The sequence below is a fragment of the Lynx canadensis genome, chromosome B4 (assembly GCF_007474595.2).
Source record: "Lynx canadensis isolate LIC74 chromosome B4, mLynCan4.pri.v2, whole genome shotgun sequence".
NCBI lineage: Eukaryota > Metazoa > Chordata > Mammalia > Carnivora > Felidae > Lynx > Lynx canadensis.
Genome location: NC_044309.1, coordinates 13,742,584 through 13,763,603, shown reverse-complemented (window position 1 = coordinate 13,763,603; position 21,020 = coordinate 13,742,584). Strand labels below are relative to the sequence as shown.

The 21,020-nt window shown below is 39.7% G+C and overlaps 1 protein-coding gene across 1 annotated transcript; it reads left to right on the top strand.

Moving 5' to 3' along the window:
• The first annotated feature begins 124 nt into the window (after nucleotides 1–124).
• Nucleotides 125–20,153, top strand: CDNF (cerebral dopamine neurotrophic factor). The gene is made up of 4 exons (XM_030322477.1): nucleotides 125–427; nucleotides 12,279–12,406; nucleotides 13,710–13,851; nucleotides 19,490–20,153. The coding sequence occupies exons 1-4, from the start codon at nucleotides 325–327 to the stop codon at nucleotides 19,666–19,668; spliced, it is 552 nt and encodes a 183-aa protein (XP_030178337.1). The 5' UTR covers nucleotides 125–324; the 3' UTR covers nucleotides 19,669–20,153.
• The last annotated feature ends 867 nt before the right edge of the window (nucleotides 20,154–21,020 follow it).

Sequence of the window (21,020 nt, the reverse complement as noted above, 5' to 3'; positions counted from 1 at the left end):
GGTTTAGCCTTTCCTCTCGGACTGTCTGCGAATAGCTTCAGTGCGTCCCCCAATCCCCCGCCCTACCGGAAAGGCACAGCGTGGGCGATAGTGCGCATGCTCCAGTGAGGGAGGGACTGGAAGGGGCGCGGACTCTTTCTAGGCCCCTTCCTGGAAGCCAATGGAAACTGCCGATTGAGTTGCGTCACTTGTCCTAGCAACTCCGGGCAGATTTTTTTCCCAACGACTAGCCGGGCTCTTCTGCGTCCTGTAACAGCCCGGGCCGACAGCAGCGTGGCTGTTGGTGGACGCAGGTGGCGAGGCGTTTGGAGCGGCTGGCTCAGCATGCGGTGCGCGGGCCCAGCCGCGATGGTGGCCTTTTATGCCGGGCTTTGGGTCTCTAACCTGGGGCCGGTGCTGGGCCAGGAGGCCGGGGCCGACTGTGAAGGTGAGCGGTGTGAGACCTGCTTGCATGGCGGTGGCACCGCGCTGCAGCGCAGCTGTTGTCGGCTTTGGCTTCTCCCGGCCTGGGCTATAAATAACATTTAACTCCGGAAATGTAGGCCCAGTTCCTGGTTTCCCATCGCCTTCTCCCAAGCCTAAGCAAAACTTCGATCCTGGCCCAGTGATACCTTGAGGCCGCGTTCTGGTTTTGAGGTTATTGAACTGCGGTCAAAGGTGGAGGGTTTGGATTTGGATTAGATCTTGTGCAGACCCCCTAGCTTCCGAAGACCCTGACGCTGCATTGATTCTGCTGCAGCTGACGGGCGCGACTGGCCTCTCCCTGCACAGATGTCTTTCAAATTTAAATGTCTGATTCCCAAAAGAAAAATAAAACGCTAAATTGTCTGTAATTGAGTTGAGGTGGCTTAAACCAGAGAACATAACTAACGTTTGTTTAGGGCTTTACAGAGAAAAGTTGCTTTACAAAGGAGTACATTAACTCCTTAAGAGGAATACCCAGCAATGATTCCTTTTCTGTTGGCAGAACCTCAGCTGTGCACTTGCAGTCTGAACACGTGAATCTAGGTTGCACCCCCCGCCCCCCATGCCTCTCCCTTGCAAAATCAGAGCGCTAATACCTACTTCAGAGGGTGGTTAACAAGATCAAAGATAATAGCTATGCTAGCTATGCTAGCCCCTTGCTTCGGGTCTACTGTAACACTTCCATTTTTCATTCACTGAAATAATTTATATAAGTGTATATCCTCCTCACTCGTTTATGACCTTGGAACTCTATCCCTACTTACCAGGAAATTACAGGGTCACAGTATACACTGAATACTGGATGACCGTAGTTTGTATAGTAACTTAATCTTAAGGGTTGGAGTCCAGTTTTATGTCGGCCCTGCAATAATTAAACTTCTCTTCAGAAATTTAAAATATCTACACGATGTTATTTTAAAACTTCGTATAGATATAGATAATTGTTCGGCTAGGTTATAATTTTGCTTAAAGATCTCTTATAACTGTGTCCTGTACATTTAAAGCAGAATTTGTGAGACATTAACAACTGATTTGATTACTTACCAATTTAATTTCTGGAGTGTCTACCTGAAAACATTTCAGATAAGCCAGAACATCTGGACTTATTAAATGTGAAGCTTATGCCATCTTTCCTGGATTTATTAAAGCATATTGTGATTATTGTGTGTCTGACTAGACCTCATTTTCTACTGTCTTTGCCCCTCTTGCTCAGTCTGCTTCCACCAGTCTGGTGCCCTGACTGTTCTTGGACCCACCCAGGTCACTCCTGCAGTAAAGCCTTTGCACTGCCCTGCCTGGAGAGTTCTACCCCAGGCAGTCCACTAATTTTCTCTCTCCCTTTCTTAACTAAGGTCTCTGCTCAAATAGTTTATCTAAGAGGTTTTCTTTGGCCATCCCATTTAGGATAATAGTATGACTTTGTCACCCTCTATCCTCATTACCATGTTTCTTTTTCTTCGCAGCCACAATATACTTTTATTTATTCCCCCAGAATGTAATCCTTGAGGGTAAGGACTTTGTTTTTCAACAGCCTAGACCACCGTCTGGTACTTAATAATTGCTCAATGAATATTTGTTAAAAGCATGAATGAGAGGCTGTTATATTTAATGTTCTGTTCCTATTAACAGCATTAAGAACAAGTAGGACTTCAAGCTCTAAAAGAGAACATGACTGTTCCTCTAGCTGAAAACACTGGATAAAATAAAAATGTAAAAATATTTTTTAAGTGTACCTTAGTAAGGCATACCCAGAGGCCAAAGCCAAGGTGGAAGTGGAAACTAAAAGAAGGAAAAGGAGCAGAAAGATGGCTTTTGCCATGAGGGCATTTGTTACCTAGACAATCTTAATTTAGGTTTTCATGGCTTTGGTAAAATAAAGAGAATGAAAACAAAGCTCAGGACCTTCCCAAGGTAGGAATGTAATAGTAGGTTCTCCCCCAATTCATTTGGAACCCCAAAGAGTTAGACCTTCATTTTAAAAGGTGACCTGGAAATAACCACAACTCTACCCCCATGATTAGAGACTAAAAGGACTTGTGGTTCTTGAACTTTGTACCAAAAGGGAAAACAAAAATGTGTCCAGATAACTCATAATCACAACATAGCCTGCAAATGCATGGAGGCCCAAATGCACACAACCTGAGTAGTCTGAAGCATCTCAAACTGAAATTTTACTTTAAAGGGGTGTTAAGCAGGCATCGGCAGATGTTGCTCTTACCTGTAGGAATCCACCTTTAGCCCAGTCTGCAAATAATTCTGAGAGTCAAAGTCTAAAAAATAAAGCTCACATTCAGAAAAGTGGAGACTAGTGGGAGACACAACGCAGAGATTAGTGGAAAGGCTTCAGGTACTGGAATTATCAGGCACAGAATAGAAAATACATTTATGATGTTTAAAGAAAGAAAGGAAGGGACTGAACATATGAATAAAGGGTAAAAGACTATTTAAAATGTCCACCCATATTTGGAAAAATACCAGATTAAACATCTACAAATAGAAATTGAAGGGATTAACAGCAGATGAAATATAGCTGATAAAAGAATTAGTAAGAAGATTGAAGAAATTGTCTCCAAATGAATCATTGGGAGAGAAAGAAGGAAAAAAAGAGAAAATCTCAAACACAGCCAGAGAAAAAAGACCGATGACCCTCATAGGAATGGCAATGAGATTGTCAGATGATTCAACAGTGAAAGACCCAAAGCCACACAGCTAGTAATTAGTAAAGCCAGGATTTGGACCCAGCGGGTCTGGCTTCCGAGCCCCATGCACTGAATTACTACCTATACTCCTTTCTGGTGTGGTGTTGGGAACTAAATTATTTAAGGAAATTTTACAAATAAAATTGGAACAATGAAGTTGTATACAAATTATTTAGGAAGTTCTGGCTATTCTTAAAACTCTTAACTCCTCATAACATGTGTTATGTTTGTAGATAGTAATTCCCCCTTAGCCTTGCGCCAAGACTAATCTGGTGCCTTTTTAATTTTTTCCCCTCCCAAATCAAGCAAATAATGTGGGATTGACTTCAGTTTTAGAAGGTGTGGATGGAACTGTTGAAAATAATGTTTCTAGCCCACTGGTAGTTTAATTATTCCACTAAACTGACTCTAAACATTTATCATTATCTTTCTGAAAAAATTGTAGCTCTTTTCCTGCAGGTGGCATTATGCTATTTTTAAAATACTGTTTTTTCCTTTTGGGCCCTGACTGATAATTGCTTAATTGATGTGTGATGACACTTTAAAATTCTAAATTCAATTTCATTAATACTACCAAATGGTTTTAATAATTAAAATTTTTTTTAATGTTTATTTATTTTTGAGAGAGAGAGAGACAGAGCATGAACGGGGGAGAAGCAGCCAGAGAGGGAAACACAGAATTTGAAGCAGGCTCCAGGCTCCGAGCTGTCAGCACAGAGCCTGATGCAGGGTTCGAACTCATGAACTGTGAGATCACGACCGGAGCTGAAGTGGGACGCTTAATCGACTGAGCCACACAGGTGTCCCGATATTACCAGATATTGTATTGAGCATGTTGGGGATTTTTGTGAGAGTCAAAGATATTGTGGTGAGTTTTTAACATAAATTCAGAAATATTTCAAACATACAGAAAACATTTTATATAACATATACTTAGTATCTAGATTGATTAAATGTTAATATTTCGCTACATTTGCTACCATTCTCTGTCTTTAAAAAAATAAAATACAATGGCTTTAGCTACCATTTTCTTTCCATCCTTTCCAGGAGAAATGTCTGTTCTGAACTTAATGTGACTTTCTTTCCCATTTTTAAAGAGCTTTTACTATAAATGTACGTATCCACAAATAATCTATGTAATTTTTTGTGATCTTACATGTATATGATTGTACATTGTACATACTTATCTGCAACTTTTTTCACTCAACATTATTTTGGGGCAGTTATGTACATTAATAACTATAGATGTGGTTCATTCTTTTTAACTTGTCTCTAGAATTCCACTTTTTGAGTGAAATACAGTTTGTGTAACTATTCTCTCTCTGAGGTTCTGTTAGGTTCTTCCCACTTTTACATAATTTTAAGCAACGGTGCTCTGAATATTCTTATACATGTCTCCCTGAGCACATATGTGATGATTTCTCTAGGTCACAGAACAAGAATTGCTGGGTGATAAGTTATATGCATTTCCAACTTAACTTTTCCCTACTGGACTGTGTTTTTCTTACAGATATGCAGGAGCTCTTTTATTCACCCAAAAAATACATGCCTCACATCCAGTTAAGTGCTTCACTGAGGACAGAGCAATATGGCGTCAGTGGGAGAGGTGACAGAAGCTGAGGGGTGAGAAGCAGTAGAAAGTCGGGTCATCAGGGCCCGCGGGACAATCTAAAGACTGGATTAGACTCTGAGTGATATGGAAAACCATAGGAAGGTTTTGAGTGGATGCAGTAGCATAATTTGACTTATATTTTTAAAGAATCTGGTTAGAATGTTGGGAATTCAGTGGGTCAGATTATAGCAATCCTCCGGCCAAGAAATTCTAACAATGCAGGAGAAAATATAAAAATATCATAAAGGAACCAAGAGCTGACAAGATAAAAAGACTTGCTAGGGCAAAATTAAAGGGGAAGAAGCAATCCTGAATGGTAAACGGAGTTTATGGTCATTTTGCCTGGATGACACTGGCCAAAGTAAAGCTAATCTTTGGTGTGAGGAGGACAGAAGTCAAAGCCCAAGACTTGTTTTAAAGGGGGAGTCTACTGGGATGTTCTTCTCTGTTAATCTGGGGTTCCCAAAGCGTTACTCCCTCAGACAAACAATAAATCTAACCCATCCCTGCCCACAGAGACTGTAAGGAAAATTTCCTTGACACTGACCAGAAGAGAAGAAAGGAATAAATATATTTCTGAGAGATTATAATCACAAGATGTTCTCCGTTGGGTTTACAGCTAAAATTCACATGGATGGTTCAGTCGGTTAAGCGTCCGACTTCGGCTTAACTCGTGATCTCGTGGTTCGGGGTTTCGAGCCCCATGTCAGGCTCTGTGCTGATAGCTTGGAGCCTGGAGCCTGCTTCGGATTCTGTGTTTCCGTCTCTCTCTGCCCCTCCCCTGCTTGCGCTCTCTTTCTGTTTCAAAAATAAGTAAACATTAAAAAAATTCACATCAGGGGTCCAAAAAATTATCAAGCTATCCATTTAGTTTAAAGTATTCCCCAGCTAGTGGCTCCTAAGCCTGATAAATATGAACACAATCCCTTTATGGACATAAGGCATCTTCATTTTTGGTCTCAAATAATCTCCACAAATACATTTCAAGTGACTCTAAGTGTCATGCAGGACAAAATAAGCAGCAAAGAAATAATCAAGTATGAAGGGGAGGTCAAGGACTCTGTTGTTCACAACAAACCTTTTATAACTCATTGACTTTCAACTAGGTGTGGGGAGTGTCAGGGAGAGGAAGAGAGGAGAGACTTGGAAACCACAAACACTCTTTAAGCGTTTTTGTTAAAGACAAGTGGGGGAATCGGGTGGTATTTGGTGGTGACGGGGGATGTGGTGTTGGGAGAGTTTTTTGCTGTTTCTAAGATGTGAGAAGTAACAGCATGTCGTGGGCCAATGGGAAAGGAGACCGGAGGGAGAGGCCAGGACGCAGGAGCAGGGAGTTGATAGGATCTCCTCGGCAAGTAGCAGGTTTGGCAAAGTTCATTCACAGAATTAAGATAGAACATGCAAGGACAGGTGTGGTAGGTGTGGTGGCAGAAGCAGGAGAGTTCCCTCCTGTTGCTTTTGTCCTCTCAGAGAAATAGGATGTAGGATCATGAGGTGGAGTGGAGGTATCAGACAAGGTTTGAGGAGAGAGAAGCTTTGCAATCATCCCTTGGGGTGTGGGATGTAGTGTGAGAATGGTCAATGGAGTAGGGTTGTTGAGTAGCTCTGATGGCTCACTGGAAGTTAGTGGTCATGAATTTAAAGCAAGACCAGTGGGCACCACTGTGTTATTTCCTCCAGCCACGTGCAGCCAGCATAGGTACAAACTGGGTGGAGAGATGGTTTGAACCAGGGTTGGGGTTTTGCTGGGTGCATACAGCAAGGGAGGGAGATGCAAGGGAGTTGAATTTGTGTGCAAAGGAGCAATTACACTGTTGAACATAGAACCTAAGCTGGGTAAGGAAGCGTGGTGACAAGGCGGAAAAATCAATGGATTGTACATGTGGGTGGGTGTTGGGTGTTAGAGGACATGAGCTGGGAGGATAGGAGGTGATGGTCAGACAACGGGACGCTTCAGCTGAGATTATAGAGGTTATACTCATTGGTAATGACTGGACCTAAGAATACGACCATAGGGATTTTTCATGTCTTCTAGATAATAATCTTTAGTCAGTTATAGAAGTTGTAAATATCTTCCTCCAGCTGGTGGCCTGTCTTATCTTTTGTTTATGATTTTTTTGGCATTACAAAAGTGTTCACTTTTGCTGTCACCAAATGTGTGACCTGTGTTTTGGGACCTTTAAGAAATCTTTCTCCATGCTAATGTCATGAAGATGCTTCCCTGGTTTTTCTTCTAGAGGTTTTGTAGTGTTGCTCTTCCCATACAAATCTCTATTCATTCACCTGGCGTTCAGGTTCGTGTGTCATTTTAGGTAGAGATCTAAGTCTTATCTTTTTCCGCAGTAAGTTGTCTTAATATCATTTGTTGACTAGTCCATTTTTTCCATCCATTGATTTTTAGCATCACTTCCATCCTATACCAACCTCCTCTAAAGGTGTCTATTTGTTTCTAGACTCTTTTTGTGCATCTGTTTCTATACTAATTCTCTTGGTCTGTTTCTGTGCCATTCCCACAGTGTTTTCAGTGCTGCAGCTCTAGAAATGAATCTTGATATCTGATAACGTCTACTCCACCAACTCCCCCCTTTTTTTCTTCTTCAAACACTTCTTGGCTTTGATTTGCTCTTGTTTCTTCGTATGTATTTTTGGACCAGGTTGTCAAATCTATAAAAGTCCTATTGGGGTTTTGATTGGAATAACATGAAATGTACAGATTTATTTAAAAGTAATTATCCTCTAAGGGCGCCTGGGTGGCTCAGTTGGTGGAGCATCTGATTCTTGATTTTGGCTCAGGTCATGATCTTGTGGCTGTGAGATTGAGCCCTGCATTGGGCTCCTTGCTGAGCATGGAGCTTGGGATTCTCTCTCTCCCTCTCTCTCTGCCCCTTCCCTGCTGGTGTGCGTGTGCTCTCTCTCTCTCTCTCTCTCTCTCTCTCCAAATAAATAAACATCAAAAAAATGATTATCCTCCATAATATTGAATCTTTCCATCCATGAACAACAAGTCTTTATCTTCTCATTTCTGAGGTCTACTTTAAAGTTTTGATCAAGTTTTGTAATTTTTCCCCTAAAGCTTTGATACATTTCATTAAATTTATTCCTGGTTACACTAGAATTTTTATCATGATTGTAAATTATACCTTATTTTAAATTTGCAGTTTCCTCATCATGTCTTCTTATCACTCTGAAATTCAGCGATTTTGCATAATGTTCTCCTTATTAAGAATGTTTTTCTACAGAGACAATCATATAATTTGCAAATGATAAAATTTTTTTCCTTTCTAAATAAACATTTGTTCTGTGAGCTAAGACATCCAGTTCTATATTGAATACAAGTGTTGATAAAGGATCATTTTATTGCTAAGTAGGACACTTGCTGTAGAGTTTTTGTGGACATACTTTGTCAACTTAATGCAGTTTTTTTCTAGTCTGAGTTTGCTATGTGTCTGTATGTGTCATACTTTAATCATGAGCCAAAACTGGATTTAATCAAACACATACACATCTATTGAGATGATCATATAATAAATTGCATTACTATTCTAATTTTATTATTTTTTATTTTTTAAAGTTTATTTATTTAGTTGGGGGCGGGGGAGGGGCAGAAGAGAGGGAGAAAGAGAATCCCAAGCAGGCTCTGTCCTGACATGGGGCTCGAACTCACAAACTGTGAGATCATGACCTGAGCTGAGATCAAGAGTCGGATGCTTAACAGATTGAGCCACCCAGATGTCCCTGACACATATCTTTATTAATCTAACTAAACTGCTTAAAGTGTTCTTTTTCAGGTTTGCAGTTTTAGTTACCTATGGAAAATGAAGTTTTAGATCTATTATACCCACCCACGTCTGTCTCCTGCACACCCATTCCCCCATTTTATATACATTTTTTAAATGTTTATTTATTTTGAGAGAGAGAGAGAGAGAGAGAGAGAGAGAAATGGTGGGTGGGAGAGGCCAGAGGGAGAGAGAGAGAGAATCCCAAGGAGGCTCTGTGCTGTCAGTGAGGAGCTTGATTCAGGGCTCAATCCCACAAACCATGAGATCATGACCTGAGCTGAAATTAAGAGTTGGACACTTAACTGACTGAACCACCCAAGTGCCCCCATTTTACATACATTTATATCACCATTTTGGATAAAAATAAATCTCAGGGTTTATATTGTTGTGCCCATGTAAATATCATTCACAGGTGAGTTATCTAGTGCACCACGATTTCATCTTTCATGAACATCTTTCTCCCCTTGAATTGAAACTAGCCTCAATTTTTCTTTGAAAAATTTTTATTTCAATCATTAATTTATCTTCACATTTTTTTTTCCTGATAGAACTGAAAATCATCTCTGAACATGTTAACTACATCAGGTAGTCTATTGGTTTGGTTTTCTTTTAAAAACTTAAGTTGAATGCTTACTCATTAATTTTCCATTTTTTTTTACTGAACGGTACATACTTTATATTATGAATTTCCTTAGAAGTACTGACTTAACTATAGTCCTTAAGTTTTATATACAGCATTTTTATTGGAATTAAGTACTAAAAATTGGACATTCCTATCACTACTTTTTCTTTGACCCATGGGTTAGTTAGAAGTGTGTATTTAAAAAATTTCCAGGCATACAAGAGGATGGACACTGAGTTGTATCATGTTATTTTTGTTACTGATTTCTAATTATATTCAGGGAAAGTGGCCTGCTTGGTACAGAGTTTTTGGTACTTGTTGAGACCTGCTTTTTGGCTTACTGCCTGGCAAATTAATGTGAATATTGCATATTTTCTTAATAAGAATTTCTCTACTTTGGGGGAGTAGAGTTCTATATGTTATAAGGTCAAATTTGTGAATAGTGCTCAAATGTTTAATGTCTTATTAACTTTTGGTCGATTTGATCAAATAATTGCTGAGAGAGTGTTCAACCATCTATTTTTATTGTGAATTTGTCAATTTCTTCTTATAATTCTATAAGGATTTTCTATATTATTAGGCTATGTTATTGGCTGTCCATTAGTTCAGAACTTTTTTTTTTTTTTTTTTTGGTATTTCTGGTAAGTGCTTCATTTTCTGATTAGTAGTGACTGTTGTTATTCTCAAAAAGTGCTTTACAGAGCTAAAGTAGGTTTTGGTTAGCCTTTTTCAGGCATATCTTTTTATTTTTAAAGTTTCTTCAATTTTGTTGTTTTTTTTTTTTTCAAACTCTTTGCTGTAGCCTCATACTTTTTACGTGACTCTTATATTCAGCATATAATTGAATTTTTAATAGTTTTACTCTGAAAAATCCTGTTCTATAAAGGAGAGTTTAATACATTCATACTTATTGTAATCAGTGATATATTTGGATGTATTTCTCCTACTTAATTTTGTGAGTGTTTAAAAACTTATTGTGCTTCTTTCTCCCTTCCTTCCTTCCTTCCTTCCTTCCTTCCTTCCTTCCTTCCTTCCTTCCTTCCTTTCTTTCTCTCTTCTTTCTCTTTCCTGCCTTCTAGTGGACTGATAAATGTTTTAACAATCCTTCCCCATGCCCTGCACCAATACTGATCTGAAAGTAATCTTTATATTACTTATACTTTTAGTTATTACCCTTATATTGTTAACATGATTAGTTGGCTAAAAATTATTCTGAGTTAACAAGAATGTTTCTCTACCCTCTTCCTGGGTGGTAAAGGATCTTAGGAAGTTTCGCATGAATTCTCCTTTATTTTCCATCTTATGTGTTGGGATTGTCCTGCATTTGGATTTTACCCTTTGTTTATACCCCTACATGTTCATTATTATTGTTTACATAGTTAATCTTGATTTAGATTTTTCTCCCACTTGCCATTCTCTTTTCTCACATTACTTCTTGTGATGTGTTTCTCCTTTCTGGATTTTGCCTCCTTCTTCCTGCATTTTATCTTTTAGCGGGGCTCTTAAAGTGCTTTGTATATAGGATGCTCAATAAATATTTATTAAATAAACTAACTTAATCAAATGCAATAGTTTAAACTACACTAGGTGTCTAGTTTGTATATTAGGGTGATCGGTAGATCTTGCCTCATTTACCAGACTGCTAGATAATCAGACACTTGATTATTAGGGATGGGGGACAGAGCACATTACCTGGTTTTTGTTAATACCATGAATCAAGAGTGGGATAGAGAGCACCCAGGGCCTTAGCGCTCTCCTCTCTTCCTTAGTATGTTTCTCTAGAATTCTCTTTTTTTTTTTAAGTTTTCTTTTTTAACATTTATTTATTTTTGAGACAGAGAGAGGTAGAGAATGAGCAGGGGAGGGGGAGAGAGAGAGAGATACAGAATCTGAAGCAGGCTCCAGGCTCTGAGCTGTTTGTTAGCACAGAGCCCGACGGGGAGCTTGAACTCACAAACTGCAAAGCCATGACCTGAATTGAAGTTGGACGCTCAACTGGCTGAGCCACCCAGGTGCCCCTCTCTAGAATTCTTTCTAAATCTAGTGCCACTGTTTTCCAGCATAAGCTTCTGGCCTCCATTTTCTTCTTTCCTACTTGGACCAGACACTTGCCCCATCTGAGAAAGCCACATGGAAAGCAGCTTCCTCCTAGGGCAGAGGTACCTACTGGCTAAGTGTGTAGGGCCCAGGTCAGATGAACAGGGATTTCATTCCCTCTCTAGCACTTATTAGGCAAGTTAACTGACCACTCTTTGACTCAGCTATCTCATCTGTAAAATAAGGATAGTAATGCAATTATATCCACACTTTGTTGTGAGACTTGAATGGGTTAATAACATACATTCGAACAGTGCTAACACCTGTTAAGTACAACGTTAAGTACAGTTGTTGTTGTTGCTTGTGCCACTTCTCAGCTCCCTCCACCCCTTCGCTGGCTCTGGATGCTGGGATTGAATATGATTGTTCAGTTTGGAGTCTCATGTAGGTCCATGATGATAGAACATACAGACATATGCAGACGCCCAAGGGGTTTCATATAAGATATGTATTCAGGTTTTCCTCTGTGCTTTAAACAAAGCTGTCCCAAGCATCATATCCTACATAAAGCTATATTTTCTTTTAGGGTTAAATTTTGAGGGAAAATTCTCATTTTAGGTTCAACTTGATTCCAAAGATTGATTCATTTATTGATTGATTCAGTAAGTATTATTCAAGGCCCAATACTAAGTTAATAGCTATAGGCCCCAAACCATTCTTTTTTTTTTTTAATGGTTATTTATTTATTTTGAGAGAAAGAGAGAGAGCACACAAACAGGGGAGGGGCAGAGAGAGGAAGAGAGAGAATCCCAAGCAGGCTCTGTGCTGAGAGTGGTGCTTGATTCCATGAACTATGAGATCATGACCTGAGGCAAAATCCAGACACTTAACTGACTGAGCCACCAAGGTGCCCCTGGCCCCAAACCATTCTTACTTATAATTTGAATCCATTGTCATAATGTGTTGAATCATATTTAACTTTTTTATTTGATGAGTGGGACACCCACATAGGTGTGGTAATATTTATATTAAACATAAATACATAATTTCTTTGATTCTTCTAGTATGTAAAGAATTCCTGAACCGATTCTATAACTCCCTGATAGCCAGAGGAGTCAACTTTTCCCTGGACACCATAGAAAAGGAATTGGTCAGCTTTTGCTTGGATGTCAAAGGAAAAGAAAACCGCCTGGTATGGTACATTTTCACCTTTCATTTTTCCCTTATGCTTGAAGAAAAGTGTTAATGGCTTCGTTTCTCATCTTAGTCTTAATGTCTCCTGCTTAGATGCTTGCCTCAAGGATGTTCACTGTAGATAGCAAGCAGAAATTGATCTTCCAGTGAAGTGTACTCATGTATTTTCATCTAGAACATATCTGGTTTCATTTTGCTTTCTGAATAAACCATAGGCAACCAGTTCCACGTTTTAAGTAAATTCACACAAATTCCTAATGACAAATTTCTGTCCTGGGTTGAGTGGGTAGACTTTCTCTTTCTTATCAAGACTATTACAGGGGTGCCTGGGTGGCTCAGTCGGTTGGGCGTCCGACTTTGGCTCAGGTCATGGTCTCACAGTTTATGGGTTCGAGCCCCGTGTCAGGCTCTGTGCTGCCAGCTTGGAGCCTGGAGCCTGCTTCGGATTCTGTGTCTCCCTCCCTCTCTGTTCCTCCCCTGCTCATGCTCTGTCTTTCTCCCTCCTTCAAAAATAAATAAAAACATTTTAAAAAATTGAAAAAAAAAGACTATTAGTGAAACCTATCAAAACATTTTTATAACATCATTCATAACTAATTCTTTGTATTATTTTATAATGGTGTTTTCTGAGTATACAAAGATGACTTATTTCAACATAGTGTTTCACTTCACTACAGATAATTGTAGGCCAATCCATTTCGCCTAGAATTTTCGTGTTGAATTTGTCAGTTAAATCTGCATTATTGACTGTTCACCACTAACACATTGTAAACCTCTCAGCATTTATTTGTACCATTAAGTTTCATATTTTTAAATGAAAGTGCTTAAGTTGGGCAGCTGGGAAGGCAGCGTAGCATGATGGGGAAGGGTATGGACTCTAGAGCCAAAATGGTAGATTTTTCCATTCTGTCTCTTCTGCTTGCCAGCTGGGTGACCTTCAGTTGGCTTGGGTGTAAAATGGAGATAATTATAGTACTTACTTCACAGGATCGTTGTGAGAATTCACTAAGTTAAGACCTTTAAAGCCCCGAGAGCAGTGAGAGCAGCAGCACCTGACACAGAGAAAACACTTAGCAAGTGTCAGCCCTTATTAGTCTTTGAGCATCGTGTGAATCGCAGGGCACTTCTAATTAACATGATCACGGGGATGGAATCATTTGTTTTCTGGTGTCTTAGTCAGCAGGGGTTAAAATTTAATAGCTGGGCCATGAAAACTAGGTTAACCTCTCTCTCACTTCTCTGAACTATATTAACTTTTTTCCATCACCCAGCGACACTAAATTATCTTTGTTCTCCGTCAGTGCTATTATCTGGGAGCGACGAAAGATGCAGCCACAAAGATCCTAAGTGAGGTCGCTCGCCCAATGAGCGTGCATATGCCTGCAACAAAGATTTGTGAGAAGCTTAAGAAGATGGACAGCCAGATCTGTGAGCTGAAATATGGTATAATGGAGTCAAATGTATTTTTCCACTATGTCCAGAGCATTGCCAATTCTCTACACCGAGGGCCCTGTTTCTAAAACGTGAATGTGGGAAGAGAAGGCATTCTCCACTGGCCAGTAGGTCGCTGGGCTGCTGAATGGTGCCAAGCGACATCCGAGCTCCTTTGGGGGAACAGAAAGGAGTAAAGCGCAATCAGCACTAGGTAGAACCGCCAACCCAGATAGCAACGTTTAATCTCTTACATCACCAAGGCAAGGCCAACTATGTCTGTCAAGGAAAAATTCAAAATGTAAAGGGAGCAGCTACTTATGGTGATTTAGCTCTTGGTAACCTATGAAGGCAAAACGTTGCATCGATTCCAAGGTGATGTCAGGACTTTGCGGTTTTAAATATGACTATGACTTGTTCCCCTAGATTTGTCTGCCATTCTGCCGGGTTTACATTTTAGGAAATAGGTTATTCACATCAAGTCAGGTTTTGCTTGATGAAGTAACCTTATTGAGGGTGCCTAAAATAAACAGTGAAGAACAGAAGAAGATGTCCTATTTAAAACAGTATCCTTGGCCTTATGAATTCCACAGATATAGATCTATTCTTACACAGTACTGAGGATTTGTATCTGGGCCAGCCTTTTGGGTAGACTGAATAGGTGTGATAAAAGCCATCCCTCCCTTAGTCTATCCTTAACACCTGAGATTCTACCAGGCGAGACTCATTTCTTTTGCTTAAGTCATTTTTTTTATGTTGCATATCCACTGTAGTATTGTAAACTACCTAAGTAATTAGCATTCAACTCTGAATTACCTTAGTCTTATTTTCCAAGATAGCTGTGTAACATGCCTATGCACCATAGCAACATAGCTGGCTTTAACTAGGTTTAAGGTCGGAAGATACCAAAGGCAACCTATTTCTCAATTTTTTTGCCAAGGACAGTCTCTCATCTCCAAGGTAGTGATTATGGGGAAGGCATCCATTTTTATTGGCTTCCAAGTAATGAAGTAGAGGCAGGAATCATTGAGTCCATATAAACAATATTCACAGAAGGGACAAACTATGCTGATTTTTTCATTTGCCAGATGTATTTTGAACAATGTCTGCTATATTCAAGGGATCCTACTTGGCTCCTTGAATAATAGAAAAATCAATCAGATATTATTGAGAAGAAACACATACTTACTAATGTTTTGGCAGTGATGGCCACTAGAGGCCCTTGGGGAGCCATAAACTAGCTTTAATTTTGGTATCAACATTTTCCTTACTGTTTTAGGGTTACAGAGTTTTTCCTGTTTTAAAATTAATGTCAGAAGCCAAGTTCTCTAGAAAAACTCAAAGATACTACTGACACTAGCAAGAAAGTTTTTTCTCCCCCTCAGTCATTTATTTATTTATTTTTTCAATCATTTATTTTGACTGGACTACTAGTTCTAAATTCTCTTTCCCAGCTTATTGTTGGCAGGAAAGTTGAGATTGAACAGGGTCTTTGAATTGTGGGATATTAATAATTTGAGCTATCAAAGCTTCTATGTTTAAAGGTATTTTGTTAAGTCAGCCATGAAATTAACAAACAAGGTAAGTGTAGAGTGGATTATGTTTTCAATTAGAAAGGTGTCATTTGGTTTTTAACCCGAAAGAAGGTTTTTGCTAGTTCTCTCTCTCTCTCTCTTTTTTTTTTTTTTTTTAAGAATGGGGATCACTATAAAAATATAAGCGTTCTCGGGAGCACAGAATGTAGCTGACCCTCCAAATAAAAAAAAAGTTTGAAAATGTCAGCTTTTATTATTTTATTTTTATTTATTTTTTCCACATTTATTGAGACTTAATTGACATAAACATTGTGTAAGTTTAAGGCATATACCATGTTGATTTGAAACACTTATATATTGCAGTATCACCACTGTGTTAGCTAACACCTCCATCATGCCTTACGATAACCATACCTTTTTTGTAATGAGAACATTGAAGATGTACTCTCTTAGTAACTTTCAAGTGTATAATACAATGTTATTAACATAATTACCACGATGTACATTTTAGATCCCCAGAGTCTGTACCCTTTGGCCAGCCTCTTCGGCCAATTTCTCCACCCCCCAGCCCCTGGTAACCACCATTCTACTCTCTGTTTCTGTTAGTCTGGCTTTTTGACATTCTGTGTATAAGTGATACCACAGAGTATTTGTCTTTCTCTGTCTTGTTTCACCTAGCATAATGTCCTCAAAGTCCATTCATATTGTTGCAAGTAGCAGCATTTCTTTTCTCATGGCTGAATAACACTTCATTGTATGTATATACGTTTGTATCAAACACAGACACAGAGCACATCTTCTTTATCCATTCATCTATTGACACTTAGGTTGTTTCCATATCTTCGCTACTCTGAAAAATGCTGCAACGAACATGAGAGTGCAGATCTCTCTTTCATATCCTGTTTTCATTTCCTTTTGATATATACCTAGAAGTGGGATTGCTGAGTCACTTGGTAGTTCTACTTTTAATTTTTAAAGGAACCACCGTACCATTTTCCATAGTGACTGTACTAACTTACACTATCACCAACGGTGATTTTTTCCAAATCATTTCCAATACTTGCTGTCTCTTAGGTTTTTGATGACAGCCATTTTAACAGGTGTGAGGTGAAATCTCATTGTAGTGTTGTTCTGCATGTCCCTTATGATTAGTGACGTTGAGCACCTTATCATGTACCTGTTGGCCATTTGTATGTCTTCTTTGGGAAAACTGTCCATGTCTATTCAGTTCCTCTGCCAATTTTTTTGATCAGATTGTTTAAATTTTTTTTGCTGTAGAGTTGTATGAGTTCTTTATATATTTTGGATAGTCACCCCTTATCACATATATGATTTTCAAATATTTTCTCTCATTCTGTAACTTGCTATTTATTTTGTTGATGGCTTCTTGGCTGTGCAGAAACTTTTTAGTTTGATATGGTCCCACTTACTGATTTTTGCTTTTGTTGTTGTGCTTTGGTGTCATATCCAAAAAATCGCTGCCAAGACCAATATCAAGGAGACTTTCCCTAGGTTTTCTTCCAGGATTTTTATAGTTTCAGATCTGATGTTTAATTCTTCAATCCATTTCAAGTTAATATTCATGAGTGGTGAAGGCCAAGGGTCCAGTTTCATTTTTCTTCATGTGGTTATCCAGTTTTCCAAACACCATTTATCGAAGAGACTATTCTTTCCCCATTGCATATTCTTGGCTCCTTTGTCAAATCTTAGTTGACTGTATATGCAAGGGCTTATTTCTGGGCTTTTGATACTGATGGGATTTTGGAGTGATGGTGGGGATCAGGAACCAATGGCCCAGAAAGAATTCTTGAGACATCTTTGGTGCAAAAAGGTGATTTTATTAAAGCATGGGGACAGGACCTGTGGGCAGATAGAGCTGCATTGGGGTTGTGAAGAGTGACTGGTTATATACTATGAAGATGGGGGAGGTAAAGTCAAAAGGGAGGCCTCCAGAAAGACGTTGATATGCTAAAGAGGACTCCTAAGATACCTGAGGCTTTGCTATTGTCAAGCTAAGGTTATTTTCCCTCTAGTAAGGCATTAACATTAAGACAGCAGGGAGTTCCTGGAGAAATGTTCTACTCTGTATTTGCTTCAAGTATTTGTCAATGGGCTGCAGGTTATAAAGAAATTTAATGTCATTTATATTTTCTTCTTCTTTGTTCCCCATATCACTGCGGAGGGGAGGGTGATGTTAATGCTCCAGGAAACGGAGTCAGTCTATGGGTTTCTGGAGGCTAAGCTATTGATAAGATTACCTTTTTCTTCTAATTTACTAAGACATCTATAAACTGATGGAGACTCCTGTCCTGTGTCGCATGACTGTGAACTCTATCAGTTAACCACTGTTTTTTTTTTTTTTTTTTTTTTTTTTTGCCTTTGTTCTTGGGCAGCCAGGAGTGCCTGAGGAATATCACGCATATCCCACCTGGGGGGAGGGGGTATTGTTAGGTAGTGCCCAGCCCTCAGCTTGCCTTATGCTCTCTCATCAATACTACTCCACTGGTATGTGTATGTGTCTGCTTTTATGCCGGTACCACCCTGCTTTATTATAGCTTTGTAGTATGGTTTGGAATCAGGAAGTGTGATGCTTCCAGCTTTGTTCTTTCTGAGGATTGCTTTGGCTAATCTAGGTCTTTAGTGTCTCCGTACAAATTGAGTTTCTTTCTTTCTCTTTCTTTCTTTCTTTCTTTCTTTCTTTCTTTTTCTTTCTTTCTTTTGTGAAAAATGCCAGTGGAATTTTGACAGGGATTGCATTAAATCTGTAGATGGCTTGGGGTAGGATGGGCATTGTAACAATATTAATCTTCTGATCCATGAACATGGGATGTCTTTCCATTTGTGTCCTCTTTAATTTGTTTCATCAAAGTACTGTAGTTTTCAGTGTATAGATCTTTCACCTCCTTGGTTAAATTAATTCCTAAGTATAAAGTCCCACTTTTACACTTGAGCACACTTACTGGAAATTTTTGATAAATCACTTGACCACTATGTTAGGTTGTTAAAAGGCTTTTAAATGCTGTGTTTATTATGCAGGGAAAAAGGAAAGGGCTACTCAAGAGAAGTCAAGCTGTAAAACTCCTGTGCTGCTACCAATTGTTTAATAAGCAAGCTTAAATGTTGTATCCATGTTCAAGCACATGCCTGTCATGGGGCAGGGGGAAGGGGATTTGCCGCTGGAAGGAAAGAATTTCCTCTTTCTGATGGGGAAATTATGAGTATGTCATAGATGAGCTTATTTTTTTTTCTTTTTCTTTTTGAGTTTGGCAATAGAGAAGTAGTTGAGTTCTTGACATTCTCTGCAGATAGTCTGTAAATGAAAACAGTAGTCTTTCTCCAGGAGTTAGTTGTTAACAAGAGTCGATAGCAAGAAGGTAAGGAACCAGATTGGCCGGCACTAAGGCACTAGCATGGGAGAAGTGGGTATATCCCAAAGGACCGGAAAGGAATGCTGTGATGATTTTGTAATCCCAGTAGGGGCAGAGGACCAGGTGAGTTCAAGCAGAGAACCGAAACAATTAAAGATCAATGAGAATGTTCTTAATTTTATTCACGCGTTTTGGTTTCTTTGCATTCGTATTTAAAAACTCTTGACAGTGCTTTGTAATAGGTGTGCCCGTCTGTTTTAATGCAGACATATCTTCGTACAGAAAGTGAACCGTCACTTTCTAGTTAATTACGACGGAGGGCTTTCGATCGGCCACACTCAAGGCCACCCCAAGGCATTGCAGTTTATCAATCCCCTTCTTTTTTTCCTGGGGAAGAACAGTTAGGAGGCAGCACAGTGGTTTTAGTAATTACGATCTTGAGAAGCCATGGAGTGGTCGCAAATACTGCAAATCTACCCACGCCCCTGTCTTGGAGCAAGTTATAATTTCCTGGAGAGCAAGTTTAATAGAATGCAAATGATGCCACTAGCTTTGTAGATAACACATTTTCCTTAGGTAGAACTTGGTTTCCATAGAAATCGGAAGTGTTTCCCACTTTGGAACAAAGGGTAGTCGGCACCAAGATAAGTAACACCACTGGCCTTTCTAGGTGTTTCACAGTTGTTTTGGTTTTTTAAAAACTGTGCTTCCCCCCACCCCCACCCCCCATCCCTTTCTGTCGTTTAGAAAAGCAGCTGGACCTGGCATCAGTGGACCTCTCAAAGATGAGAGTAGCAGAGCTGAAACAGATACTGCGCAGCTGGGGCGAGGAGTGCAGAGCCTGTGCGGAAAAAACCGACTATGTGGATCTGATCACAGAACTGGCCCCCAAGTATGCAGCGGCGCCCCCCAAATCAGAGCTCTGACCCTCGGGCGCCGCCGATGTGCCCTTGATGGGAGACACAGTGACTCTCCAGGATACGGACATGTGGGTTAGGAGTAACCGGGAGCTGCGCTGTATGTGGTCTCATACTTTTCGTTTTGCTAATACAATCAATCAAGACTTGCTTACGGGGGTTGTAATTAAAATGTAATATCAGTGGCATCTTACATTTGCAGTGTGCGAAAACCTGAAAGTGCCTTTCTCATAATGTTTGGGAGGATTGTATGTATGTCATCGTCCGTTTCCTTAAAATTGGGAAACGCGAACGACTGAAAAATGGATGAAGTGGAGTCCAAGAAGGAAGACAGTGCCCAGACGTCCCCCCTCTGTGCACTAATTTTTAATTAAATATATTGGTTTAGGGTAAAAGAACAATGTTTGGTTTACCTAACTCCCACCTTCAACCCTAAGCAGTAACACGGCATAATCAAAAGGTTTCAAAGAGTAAACTGTGTATTTTCAACTGCACATCAGTCTACATTCTGGCTCTGTTTGGTATCAGATGTGGGAGGGCAGGAGGCACTACTTGAAATGAGGGTTTCCCAAAAGAATACCTATTTAAACCTACCGAAAGAAAATAGATGGAGAATCCAAGCAAGTATAGCCAACGTTTCAGCAAACCGTATCAACGCTCAGGCTATTGATTGAACCAAGCTCAAGGTGTTTTCTACTCCTTTCTACCACGTGTTAGACAAGCTTTTGCCAGAGGGCTAAAGCCTGGGAAAAGGGCCTGCAGGCAACATAGAGCTCTATGGTTCTTTATCAGCTGTCAATTGTAAAATCGTTCTTGGCTCTATTTTCTGGCCACTAAGAGCAAGAACCCCAGCGTACAGAGGCTGACCCCTGCGTGGAAGGTGGAGGCAGGGAAGGCCTGCACAGCAGCTCAAGGGAACTTTCTGGGGTGACGGGAATGTCGTATATCTTGACTGGGGTGGTGGTGACATGGATGAATATGACTGTGAAACTCATCCAGTAGTATAATTAAGATCTGGACATTTTATTGTATATAAATTTTATCTAAAATACTGCTTTAAAAAAGTATTTGAAAATTCCCTGGACTTACTGATTCAAAACGTCTCGCTCATTTAAAGAATTGGGCTTACAGGGGTGCCTGGGTGGCTCAAGTCGGTTGGGCCTTGGACTTCAGCTCAGGTCATGATCTCACGGTCCATGAGTTTGAGTCCCGCGTCGGGCTCTGTGCTGACAGCTTGGAGCCTGGAGCCTGCTTCGGGTTCTGTGTCTCCCTCTCTCTCTGCCTCTCCCCATCTCATGCTCTCTCTCTCAAAAATAAATAAAACTGGAAAAAAATTTTAAAAAATAAATAAAGAATTGAAC

What these genes read in the sequence shown, in the direction of transcription:
- CDNF (XM_030322477.1), top strand. Translation starts at nt 325, where the DNA reads ATGCGGTGCGCGGGCCCAGCCGCGATGGTGGCCTTTTATGCCGGGCTT. An exon ending in GGCCGGGGCCGACTGTGAAG is followed by an intron (nt 428 to 12,278) that starts GTGAGCGGTGTG and finishes TGATTCTTCTAG; the next exon opens with TATGTAAAGAATTCCTGAAC. An exon ending in AAGGAAAAGAAAACCGCCTG is followed by an intron (nt 12,407 to 13,709) that starts GTATGGTACATT and finishes GTTCTCCGTCAG; the next exon opens with TGCTATTATCTGGGAGCGAC.